Source organism: Ornithorhynchus anatinus, chromosome 14 (assembly GCF_004115215.2).
Source record: "Ornithorhynchus anatinus isolate Pmale09 chromosome 14, mOrnAna1.pri.v4, whole genome shotgun sequence".
Classification (NCBI taxonomy): Eukaryota; Metazoa; Chordata; class Mammalia; order Monotremata; family Ornithorhynchidae; genus Ornithorhynchus; species Ornithorhynchus anatinus.
Window position 1 is genome coordinate 52,772,067 of NC_041741.1, and position 13,053 is coordinate 52,785,119.

At 50.5% G+C, this 13,053-nt stretch overlaps 1 protein-coding gene across 4 annotated transcripts in view; it reads right to left on the bottom strand.

Annotated features, from left to right (window-relative positions):
* The window catches only part of SHANK3 (SH3 and multiple ankyrin repeat domains 3), a 104,623-nt gene that overhangs the window by 46,496 nt on the left and 45,074 nt on the right, over nucleotides 1–13,053 (bottom strand). For all 4 annotated transcript variants that reach the window (XM_029078618.2, XM_029078620.2, XM_029078622.2 and 1 more), the window contains exon 12: nucleotides 8,601–8,714. In XM_029078618.2, coding sequence (XP_028934451.1) covers nucleotides 8,601–8,714 — 114 coding nt within the window. The remainder of the gene's footprint in view (nucleotides 1–8,600; nucleotides 8,715–13,053) is intronic.

Sequence of the window (13,053 nt, forward strand, 5' to 3'; positions counted from 1 at the left end):
GGAAGGGTTTCCAGGCCAGAGGTATGACATGGGTGAGAGGTCAGCTGAGAGATCGATGAGCTCAAGGTACAATAAGTAGGTTGGCATTAGAGTGAAGTGTGTGGGTTGGGTTGTAGTAGGAGAGTAGCAAGGTGAGGTAGGAGGGGGCAAGATGTTTGATGTGGAGGTGGAGGGGCAACCACTCAAGTTTCTAGAAGAGTGGGGAAACATGGATAGAGTGTTTTTGTAGAAAAATGATGCAGGCAGCAGAGTGAAGTAAGCACTGGAGTAGGGGGAGACAGGAGGCAGGGAGGAGCCCCCACACTCCCCGCCTTCAAAACCCTCCTAAAATCAATCAGTGGTATTTATTGAGCACTTACTGTGCAGAATTCTGTACTACATCCTTGGGAGAGAACAATACAAGAGTTAGTAGACATGTTGACAATTCCTCCAAGAGGCCTTCCCTATGTCCTCATTTCCCTATCCACCCTTTCACCTGCGTCACCTGTGCGCTCGGATCCATAATATTATATATTCACATAATATTATTCATCTTAATATTCATCTCACCCTCTGCCCTACTGACTTTAGATACCATATCGTTACCTTCTGCCATTTCTCCTATTTGTACTTTTCTCTCCCTCTAGACTGTATGCTCCTTGTGATGAGGCTCGTGTCTACCAGCTCTACTCTACTCTACTATTCCAAGCGCTTATTACAGTGCTGTGGCACAGAGTGGGCGCTAAAAAAAATAAAAAATCACGGATTAATTGATTGGTCATTTACAGTATGTACTACAATAGCTGGCCACCAGAGAGCGCCAAAGAGCCGCGCCAAAGCCCCTCTCCGGCCCTGTACACTGGAGAGGAGAGCAGAGGAGATGGGAAGGGAGGAGAGGAGAGGAGAGGGGAAGGAAGGAGAGGGGATCAGAGGAGAAGACAGGAGAGGAGAGGAGAAGAAAGGGGGAAGGGAGGAGAGGAGAGAGGAGAAGAGGAGAAGGAAGCAGAGGAGGAGGGAGGAGAAGGGAGAGGAGAGGGAAAGAGAGGGGAAGGAGGGAGTCCACAGCCCCCGCTTTGGGTCAGCTTGTTTCCGGGGGGAGAGGCGGGGAGCTGAGCTGCGGACAACGCTGTCAGGCTGACCTCGCCAGTAAGATTAGTGGGGATGGTGGAGAGCACGCAGGGGGCCGAGAGAACAGCCTGGGAGGCGCAGCAGCAAGTTGTTCTTTGGAGAGGGGATTCTGCCCTGGCCCACGGCCAGCTTCTTTTGCACGGAAAATGCTGTTTCACTAGGTTCTCTAGGAGCTCAGCCTTGCCGGCCCAAGGAGCCCAACTGCTGCTGCTGCTGCTGCTGCTGCTGCTGCTGCTGCTGCTTGGGCCTAAGGGAACATCAGGTGGGCCGAGGTCAGTGGATACTGCCCCATCAGGTCTGGATGGCACCCCTGGTGCCCGAGCCTGGAGAGAGCAGAGACCCAGGAGGAGGAGGAGAGAGAGACTGGAACCTGGTGGCCTCTGGCAAGGAAGTCATCAGGGATCATGGCCTTGGGGTGGAGGTTGGGGGTGGGGGGAGGGGGTGGCTTAGGGGAAAGTCGCCCCAGCTCACAGGACCCCCAGGCAAATTGGCGAGTGGGGCAGCAGGGCAAGCGGCCATGGGGTGGGTGGGCGTCTACAGACTGGGGGAGTTGGGAGAACTGTGCCTGGGTGGGTGGTGGCAGCAGGTCCAGCATCAAACAGAGCTACACGCATTGTTCCTGCCCGCCAACGGCGCGGCCACGAGGAAAACAACCGCCCAGGGCAGACGGCGGCCCGGTGGGAGGGGGAACCAGCAGAGCTTTCTGGCCAGGAGTTTGCGCCAGCAAGGGCTGAAATCACGTCCGGCCTGACCCAGGACACGGAACCCCCTGATGTGGAGCGAGGCCTTCCCTAAACCACCCTGCACACAGCAGTCGGATGCTGTCCTCAGAGTCCAGGCCTCGGCCACTCCCCTGGCATGGACACCGCCCCCCCCCGACATGGGGCTACCCCTTGCCTCCCTCCCCCAAGCATGACCTCCAGCACCCCAGTCACTACACCTGAGGCCACAATTTCCCTGCTCCCCAAAACACAACCTTTGAGCCAATCAAGACAAAGATCTAGTTCCATTCCCGACGAGAGGCTGATCCCACTTCCAGATCAGCACTTTGATCTTCAACCCCAGCCCTACAGCCCTTATATATGTATCTTTATACTTGATTATTTCCCCTATTTGTAATGTATTTTAATGTCTGTTTCCCCCTGCAGGCTGTAAGCTCCTCTTGGGCAGGGATCACATCTACCAACTCTATTATATTGTACTTTCCCAAGCACTTAGAACAGTGCTTTGCACACAGTAAGTGCTCAATAAATACCATTGATTGCTTGATTGATACATTTGCCACCCCTAGGCACGCTCCTCGGCAGCCACCTCCTGGTATTGCCCGCCCCTCCCCACCGCCCAACAGCCCTGCCCCTAGAGGCTAGAACGTTCCCAGCCCCTAAAGAGAACTTGGAATTCAGAGTTCTTGAACTGAGGGCTCAGGTTGGAGTTTCTGGGCAGTATTTCTGGTTCACCCGTGTGTTGGGGCCCACTGGGGTCGGGGCGGCCAGTCATCCAGGGACAGGGACTGACATAAGCCCAAGGAAGTGAGGAGGGGGCAAATGCACTTTGAGCAAATGATCTTTTGGTGAGCTTTCTGGAGGCTAGCTAAATCAACCAATCCATTGTCTTGACTGAAGGCTTACTGTGTGCACAGCACTGTACTAAGCCCTTGGGAGAGTACAACAGAGTAAGTAGACAGGATCCCTCCCCTCAAGAAGTTTATGATCTAGTTAGGGAGGCAGGCACTAAAATAAGTTACAGGTAGGGAAGGCAAGCAAGAGCAAGGAGATGCATTTAAGTGCTCTGTGGTCGGTAGAGGTTGAGTTCCTAAGTGTTTGGGGGGTATGTGCTGAAATGTCCCAACTGAACAACTTGGAGCGCTGATTTTCACTCAGGAACTGACCTCCCCAAACCAGAACAAAATTGGGAGTGGAATGGCCAGGAGGAGAGAGGAGGAAGGGAGGAGGAAAGCAGGGGAAGAGAGGAAGTGGGACAAAAGAAGAGTAGGGGAGAGGGTAATCAATCCATCAGTTGTATTTATTTAGTGCTTACTGTGTGCAGAGCACTGTACTGAGCACTTGGAAGAGTACAATATAACAGTATAACAGACACATTCTTTGCCCACATTGAGTTTACTGTCTAAAGTGGGAGACAGACATCAATATAAATAAATTATGGATATGTATATAAGTGCTGTGGGGCTGCTCCAATAAATAGGGAGCAAGTCAGGTTGATGCAGAAGGGAAGGAAAAGGAAAAGAAGGCTTAGTTAGGGAAGGCCTCTTGGAGGGGATGTGGCTTTGAAGAAGGGGGAGAGTAACTGTCTGTCTGATTTGAAGAGGGAGGGCATTTCAGGCCAGAGGCAGGACGTGGACGAAAGGTCGGTGGTGAGATAGATGAGATCGAGGTAGAGTGAGTAGGTTGGCATTAGCGGAGTGAAGTGTGTGGGCTGGGTTGTAGTAGGAGGGTATTGAGGTGAGGTAGGAGGGGGGCAAGGTGATTTGATGCAGAGGTAGATGGGTAACCATGGGAAGTTCTTGAGGAGTAGGGAAACATGAACTGAACGTTTTTGTAGAAAAACGATCTGGGCAGGAGAGTGAAGGATGGACTGGAGTGGGGAGAGATAGAAGGCAGGGAGGTTGGCAAGGAGGCTGATACAGTAATCAAGGTGGAATAGGATAAGTGATTGGATAAATATGGTGGCAGTTTGACTAGAGAGGAAAGGGGGGATTTTAGTGATGCTGTGAAGGTTGAATCCACAGGATTTAGTGATAGATTGAATATGTGGGTTGAATGAGAGAGAGGAATCATAGTTAATGCCAAGGTTAAGGGTTTGTAAAACAGAAAGGATGGTAGTGCTGTCTACAGTAATGGAAAAGTAAGGGGAAGGACAGGGTTTGGGTGGGAAGATAAGGAATTCTGTTTTGGACATATTAAGTTTGAGGTGGTGGCAGGACATCCAAGTAGCAATGTCTTGAAGTCAGGAGGAAATGCGAGACTGCTGAGAGGGAGAGAAAGCAGGACTGGAGATGTAGATTTGGGAACCATCCGCATAGAAGGGGTAGCTGAAACCATGGGAGTGAATTAATTCTCCAAGGGAATGGATATATAGAGAGGCTAGAAGGGGACCCAGAACTGAACCTTGAGGGACACCCATAGTTAGGGGGGTATGGGAGGCAGAGGAGGAGCCCGCGAAAGAGACCAAGAATGAGTGATGAGAGATAGGAGGAGAACCAGGAGAGGACACTGTCAGTGAAACCAAAGCTGGACAATGTTTCCAGGAGCAGGGGGTGGTCAACAGTATTGAAGGCAGCTGAGCAGTCGAGGAGGATTATGATGGAGTAGAGGCCGTTGGATTTGGCAAGGAGATCATTTGTGACCTTTGAGAGGGCATTTTCTGTGGAGTGAAGGGGTCAGAAGCCAGATTGGAGGGGGTAAAGGAGAGAATTGGAGGAGAGGAACTTGAGACAATAGGTATAGTGAACTCACTTAAGGAATTTGGAGAGGAATGTTAGGAGGGAGATGGGGCGATAATTGGAGGAAGCTGTGGGGTCAAGGGAGGCTTTTTTAGGATAGGGGAAACATGGGCATGTTTGAAATCACTGGGGAAGAAGCTAGCAGAGAGTGAACAATTGCAGATGGCAGTTAGGGACTGAGGGGGCAAGTGTTTTGATAAGGTACGAAGGGATGGGGTCAGATGCGCAGGAGAAGGGAATGGACTTTGAGAAAAGAAAGGAGAAGAAAAGTCAGAGGATGGGGAGAAGAGGAGAGGGGAATGGGGAAGAGATCTCTGCTGGATCCCAAGGAGACAGGGGACATAACTCTGCAGAGGGCCCTTATACTAGGGGATCAGTCTAAGTTCAGGTCTGCTCAAGTGGATATTGGGGTGCAAAAGGTTGAGGTGCTTGGCACTGGACTGGATGACTTGCTTTTTCCCACCAACAAGCCATGAAATAACCAACAAACAGAGAATCTGAACCTTGGGGACATAGTCTGACTTAGCAGACTGTTCCCTCCCTAGGGGAACTTCCAATCTGAGAAGTTGAAGGGGTATGACAGGCAGACAGACGGGGGAAAGGTGGGCAGGCAGTCAGTCAAGTCAATTGGTCAATCTGCCCAGATCCAGAGGACCACAGGGCTCGGACATACCCTGTATGTATCAGCATACATACAGAAGCAGAAGAGAAGCAGCGTGGCTCAGTGGAAAGAGCACGGGCTTTGGAGTCAGGGTTCATGAGTTCGAATCCCAGCTCTGCCACTTGTTGGCTGTGTGACTGTGGGCAAGTCACTTAACTTCTCTGTGCCTCAGTTCCCTCATCTGTAAAATGGGGATTAAGACTGTGAGCCCCACGTGGGACAACCTGATTCCCCTATGTCTACCCCAGCGCTTAGAACAGTGCTCGGCACATAGTAAGCGCTTAACAAATACCAACATTATTATTATTATTATTTGTAACAGACAAGTGTATCAGCAGCCTTCCTCACTAGTCTCTTTGCCTCCAGACTCTCCCCACAACAATCCGTACTATACATTTCTACAAGGATCATCTTCTTGAAGCAACATTTGGCACACCTCTCTCCACTCCTCAAAACCCTCCAATGGTTTCCCACCTTCCTCCTCAAGAACTCCCTGCAGATGACTTCAAGGCCTTCCATCAGCTCCTTCCATCTTCCATATTCAAAATATACCATTACTAGGTTGAGTGATGGTTTCTGCTCTCTTTACCTGCTTCCCTAGCTCACAGTCTTTGCTCCTTCCAAGCTCACTCTGGAAGTGGGCCTCACTCTCAACTCTGCCTCCATCCCCTTGCTGTTCTCCTCGTTTAGAATCTCCTCCTGCCCCTAATCTGACAGCCGTCAACTCTTCTCATAGTCACAAACCCTCCTAAAAAATCCCACCTCCCCCAGGAAATTCTTCAGCAATTAATTTTCAACTCCCGAGTCACATCAACCAAACACCCTAAGCGTTTGTGTAGTTTATTCCTAGCTTCAGTTCTTTAACGCAAATGCATATTTTAATTTACTTACTCATTTATTCAGCTACCAGAACCTCTTCCTGTTACACCCTTATTCTTGCTCCTATCTCTACAGTTGGTCCTACCTAGGGATGGGTTAGTACCACCCGTTCTCCCTAACGTTTCTCTTGATTGCGCCCAGGAGCCGGTGACTAGTCTAAACAAGGGACCTGGGGGGTGAGGCAGATAACCGTAGGCAGAAAGAAATGATGTTGCAGGACTTGGCAACTAACTGTTTGGGGATTGGAGGAAGAAAGAGAGGTGACAAAGATCAGGCTAGGAGGATAAGACTGTGGGGTTGGCCAAGGTGATCCACGTTGGGCAGAAAAAAGAGGTTTTGCTCTGCTACTCCAAGTTCGAGGGACAAACTCCAGATGGAGTCCAAACAGAGTCTTGAACCCAAACAGACAAGTCCCCACACCCACACACCACAGACAGAGGCCCTGAACCCAAACCTGGATAAAGAACCCCAAACTCCATCAATATTTCTCAAACTAGAGGCCAGGGATGCCAGGTTAGATCTGATTTCCAGGGAAGAGATCCGGGATGAGATCCCTCCATCAGACTCTACTTCCTGAAACAGACACCCTGTTCCCAAATTCCTCTCTCTGCATAGACCAGACACTCTGAACCCAAAAACAAAACCAAAGCCCAGAAATAGCATGGCCTAGTGGAGAGAGCATTGACCTTGGGTTCTAATCCAACTTCTGTCACTTGTCTGCTGTGTGACCCTCGGTAACTCCCTTAACTTCTCTGGGCCTCAGTTACCTCAACTATAAAATGGGGATGAAAACTCAAAGCCCCATGTGGAACTTGGACCGTGTCCAATTTGATTAGCTTGTATCTACCCCAGCACCTAGTACAGTGCCTGGACCCAGAGTAAGCATTTAAATACCAAAAATAAAACAAGCAAACAAACCCATCTCTCTCTTTATAGGCCATAAACCCTGATCCCAAGCCCTTCATTTTCTGTACAAACCTGAACCCAACCTTTTCTCTCTGAAGAGACCAGAGATCCTGATTCCTAGACTTTTCCTGAAGTCTCTAGACAAGGCTACGCCAAGCGCTGCTCCCAAGGCAGCCTATGACCTTAGGTTTGGCTTTATCTGGCAGAAATTCGCACCCCAGACAGTGGTCCCCAAGAGACACTTGGACCTCAGCCCTACTTCCCAGTTTGATTCAGTAAACAACAGAGACCCCAAGGCCACATCTGGATCAGATTCCTCCTGGATGTCATCTTTCCCTGAAATTGAGGCTGGCCTGGATTCTGATCCCCAGGACCAACCCAGAGACAAGCAGCTACTGCAGACAACTCTTCCAGCTCCCACTTAGATCTCGATCCCGCCCCCCCTCCCCAGCCCCCAGCCCCGACACACCTCATCTCCCACGTCCCCAGTTGCTTTTCACATAACCACTCCCACCTCCCCAGTTGCTTTTCACACAACCACTCTCTGGACTAGCCCTCATGGAACAGATAGACTGTTTAGACTGTGAGCCCGTCATTGGGCAGGGATTGTCTCTCTCTGTTGCTGTACATTCCAAGAGCTTAGTACAGTGCTCTGCACATAGTAAGCGCTCAATAAATATCACTGAATGAATGAAGATAGAGTAAGTTTACTGGGTATGCCTCCCTTTGAGGAACTGGCAGGCCAGAGGAGAAGAAAAGCAGGAATAAATCAATAATCTACCATGGTTACACATGTGGGAGAAGAGACAGAACTGAACCACGTGAGTGGAACACTGAAATCAACGACAGTGAAATAAACAGAGATGGGTATGGCGGAGTGTACTAAGGGGTGAGTGAGGGCGAGCAGATCTGAGAAGGTTATGGATTGATCAGGCCTCCCTTCATGGGAGAAGTGGCTTTTTGGAGGGCTTTGAAGAAGGAGCAGGGGCGGTTTGGGGGAGCTGAGGGGAGAGAGAGTTCTAGGTCAAGGGAGACATAGGCTGTGGGTTGGAGGCAGAAGAGGTGCAAGCTGGGGTGGGTCAGGATGTAGAAGCGATGGCTCCGGGTGAGATGTAGAGGGAAAAGAGAGAGGATAGGAAAGAGAGGAGCCAGCTGGTGGCAAACTTGAACCTGATGATTGGTAGAGGCAGTGGAGAATCACTGGAGGTTTGGAGGAGGACAGCTGAGGAAGTGGAGTTCCTGGGTGGGTTCGGTCTGATTGAGCCATTCACACAGGAAAGGGCTGAGGGCTCTCTGGGGTGTGTGTGGGGAGTCCTGGGTCCAATGGCAGAAAGTAGTTCTGTTAGAAGACAGGCCTGGAGGAGGGGTCAGAGGAAGCTGGCAGTAAGAGAGGGGGCCAAATGACAGGGTGTGAGGGGCTGGGGTCAGAGGCCCAGGGGAGAATTTGGGTAGGTGTTCCCTCTGCAGGGACCAGAGGGGACTTGAGACAGTGTGCAATGAGTACAGTAGTCCCTTTGGTGGTGGGGTCTCCCTAGAATTGAGGTCAATGGAGCTGTGGAGGGTCGAGGGTGGGGTTGTGTCACTCACCATGCCGGGTGTCATACTGGCGCATCTGCACCTCCTCCACGCAGTCTGCCGGGAACCAGCCTGTCCGGCCTTTCACTGAGCCTTCCCAGAAGCCGCCCTCGCCGATGCTGAGCACTGAGAAGGGGTAGAGAGCAGAGTCCCCATCAGAGTAGGCCCGAGGCAGAGTGGGGTTGGGGGTCAGAAAAAGGATGAGGACCCTCTTGGCCTGAGAGGGCAGAACTGATGCTGGGGCCAGCTGTGGGAGAGGCCTCCCCTCCCTTCACTCCCCCTGGATCCTTCCTCAACCAACCAATCCTGCTCCTCCCTTCCCCCCTCCTCTTCTCCCCATATTCGTGAACTCTACGATTCCTCCCCCCCCCCCCCCATCTTGCCTCAATCCTGGTCTCTTCCCATCTCCTTTTGTTCCAAAGACTCCTCTTCTCCCAGGAGTCCCACAGCGGAGCCCTCAGCAGTGCCCATAACAGCTTCCCAGGGAACCTGGCAGTCCCCCAATGGCCCCCAAGCAGCCCCCTCTCAGCAGTCTCACAGTAGCTCCCCACAGCAGCCTCTCATTGTTCCCACAGCACTCTCCCCAGCAACTCCCACAGCACCCCTCCCAGCAACCTCCACAGCAGCCCTCCAGCAGCCCCCATAGTGGCTTCCCAGTGGCCTCCTAGTGGCCCTCCGGGCCAGGCTGTGCTGAGGGCGTGGCTGGTGGGACAAATGGTCTGTTGGTCAGTCCTGCATGCCCATCCCTGCTCACCAATCATGCTGCTCACACTTGAGGGACAGACCAAGGGTGTGGGGGAGAGAAAAAGAGAACAAGAGACAGTGGAGAGGCCGAAGGGAACACTTAACCTAGGCCACACCAGCCCTCTAGGGAACCATCTCCCCATTACATCCACCACCCCCTTACCATCCCATCTTTACAACTTAGCTCAAGGCCACCTCCTCCAGAAGGTTTTTCAAGTCAACCCCCACCACCCACAAATCAACCGAGACCAGCTCCTCTTCAGCACTTGCTTAAGGACCTTGGCTAAGGTCCATGGGGCCAGGGTTCATCTTCCCTGCCAGATTGAGAGCTCTCTGAGGCCAGGGTCTGGGTCTGGACCCCAGCAGAGGTGCCAGGAACATACCACAGAGCTAATAAAGATATCCTATGGGCTTAGTACCTGCCACTCAGTGGCATTTATGGAAGGCTTACATTGTGCGCAGCACTATACTGAGTTCATTCATTCAATAGTATTTATTGAGCGCTTACTATGTGCAGAGCACTGTACTAAGCGCTTGGGATGAACAAGTCGGCAACAGATAGAGACAGTCCCTGCCGTTTGACGGGCTTACAGTCTAATCGGGGGAGATGAGATGTTTGGGAGTTTGGGTGTTTGGGAGAGTACGATGCATTTGGTAGACACGCTCCCTCCTCTCCAGGAGCAGTCTAGCAACTGACTACTTGCTTACTGACTGACGCTCCCCCGTATAAGCCTTTTCCGGATCAGACCCTCATCCTTGACCCTTGAGAAGCAGCGCGGTTTAGTGGAAAGAGCACAGGCTTGGGAGTCAGAGTATGTGGGTTCTAATCCCAGCTCTGCCACTTGTCTTCTGTGTGACCTTGGGCAAGCTACTTACCTTCTCTGTGCCTCAGTTACCTCATCTGAAAAATAGGGATGAAGACTGTGAGCCCCACGTGGGACAACCTGATTACCTTGTATCTACCCCAGAGCTTAGAACAGTGATTGCCACATAATAAGTGCTTAACAAATACCATTATTATTATTATTGTTACTATTATTCTATCTGGTCCAGGTCATTGAGCGGAACCAGGTCCTGGCTGCCCTACTGGACACCCACTCTCATGGTAAGGGTGAGACAATTCCATACTCCTGACTCCCTCTCCAGCTTGACTGCCCCTCCAGTGATCCAACAAAGGTCATCCAACACCCCTCACGCTCCTCTCTCCATCTTTGACTCTTCCTCGGTGACCCAGCATGGACCTTGACCTCAACTCCCTCCTGCTTCATACCCGACAGAATACCACTCTCCCCATCTTTAAGATCCTACTAAAATTATAACCCTATCTTCACCTTTCAGTCAATCAATAGTATTTATTGAGCACTTACTATGTGCAGAACCCTGTACTAAGAGCTTGGGAGAATACAACAGAATTAGCAGACATGTTCCCTGCCCACTTTCCCAGGAGTATTTAAAAAGGAGATCTCCCACCTGGTCTCAAAATCTATCCCTTCCACCTGCGTCCCCGATCCTATTCCTTTGCACCATATCAAAGCAATTGTCCCTGCCCTTCTTCTCTTTCTGACCTTCATCTTCAACTGTTCACTCCCCAGTGGTTTCTTCCCCACTATTTTCAAACATGATCATGTCTCCCCTAACTTAAAAAAACCCCTTTCCTTGACTCCAAAGGTCTCTCCAGTTATTGCCCCATCTCCCTCCTACCAATCCTTTTCAAACTCCTTGAGCGAGTTGTCTATACTTGCTTCCAATTCTCTCCCTGACCACCTCCAATCTTGCTTCTGCTCCTTCTCTACACTAAAACTGCCCACTCAAAGGTCAGCAATGATCTCCTCCTTGCTGAATCCAATGGCCTCCATTTCACCCTAATCCTCCTCAACCTCTAAGATGTGGACCACCCTCTTCTCCTGAAAACATTTTCTAACCTTGACTTCACTGATATTGTCCCCTCCTGGTTCTTCTACAATCTTTCTGGTGGCTCATTATTTCTTTTGTGGGCTTCTCCTTAGTCTGCTACCCCCTACTTGTGGGAGTCCTTCAAAGCTCTGTTCTAGGTCCCCTTCTATTCTCCATCTGTACCTACTCCCTTGGAGAACTTATTTGCTCCCATGGCTTCAACTACCATCTCTATGCAGATGACTCCCAAATTTCCATCTCCATCCCTGACCTCTCTCCTTCCCTGTAATCTCACATTTCCTCCTGCCTTCTGGACATCTCTCCCTGCATGTCCCGCTGACACCTCAACCTTAACATGTCCAAACAGAACCTCTCATCTTCTCACCCAAACCCTGTTCTTCCCATGCTGTAGACAGCACTACCATCCTCCCTTTCTTCCAAGCCTGTAACCTTGGTGTTATCCTCGACTCAGCTCTCTCATTCAACCCACGTATTCAATCTGTCACCAAATCCTGTCAGTTTGGCCTTCACAATATCGCTAAAATCCACCCTTCCCTCTCCACCCAAACTGCTACTATGCTGATCCAAGCACTTATCCTATCCCTTCTCGACTACTGCATCAGCCTCCTCGCTGACTTCCTTGCTGCCTGTCTCTCTCAACTCCAGTCCAAACTTCACTCTGTTGCTTGGATCATTTTTCTAAAAAGCATTCAGTACATGATTCCCCACTCCTTGAGAACCTCCAGTGGTTGCTCATCTACCTCCATATCAAACAGAAAAAAAGAAACTCCTTATCATTGGCATTAAAGCACTCAACCACCTTACCCCCTCCTACCTTACCTTGCTGATTTCCTACTACAACCCAGCACATTCACTTTGTTCTCCTAGTCTTAGCTTGCTCACTGTGCCTCGGCCTCATCTATTACACCACTGACTCCTCTCCTACACCCTGCCTCTGGCCTGGAACTCCCTTCCCCTTAATATCCTACAGACCATCACTCTCCCCCCCTTCAAAGCCTTATTAAAATCACATCTCTTCCAAGAGGCCTTCCAGAGTAAGCCCTGATTTTCCCTACTCCCTCTCTCTTCTGCATCACCCTTGCACTTGGATTTGTACCCTTTATTCTCCCCACCCTCAGCCCCTCAGCACTTAAGTACATCTTAATTGTCTGTCTCCCCATCTAGGCTGTAAGCTCTTTGTGGGCAGGAGCTTACATCTCCCTCCTACCATTCCTTGTCAAACTCCTTGAGTGAGTTGTCTACACCTGCTGCTTCCAATTCTCTCCCTGACCCCCTCCAATCTTGCTTCTGCTCCTTCTCTACAGTACAATACTCTGTTATACTGTAGTCTCCCAAGCGCTTAATACAGTGCTCGGCACACAGTTTTCGATAAATATCATTGATTGGTACTCTGGGAAGACTTCCTTGACTAACTTTTCATCTTCTTCCCCTCTGCATCACATATGCAATTAAGTCAGTACTCCTAAGCACTTCTATACTCACCCCATCCCCGCCACACAAAGCAGCATGGCATAGTGGATAGAGCATGGGCCTGGGAGTCAGAAGGACCTGGGTTCTAATCCCGGCCCCACGACTTGCCTGCTCTGTGGCCTTGGGCAAGTCTATTCACTTCTCTGTGTCTCGGTTACTTCATCTGTAAAATGGGGATTAGGACTGTGCACCCTACATGGGACAGGGACTGTGTCCAACCCGATTTGCTTGTATCCACCCCAGCCCTTAGTACAGTGCCTGGCACATAGGAAGCACTTAATAAGTACCACAATTATTATTATACTCTGTTTCATTCTCTTCCTGTAATTTATTATAA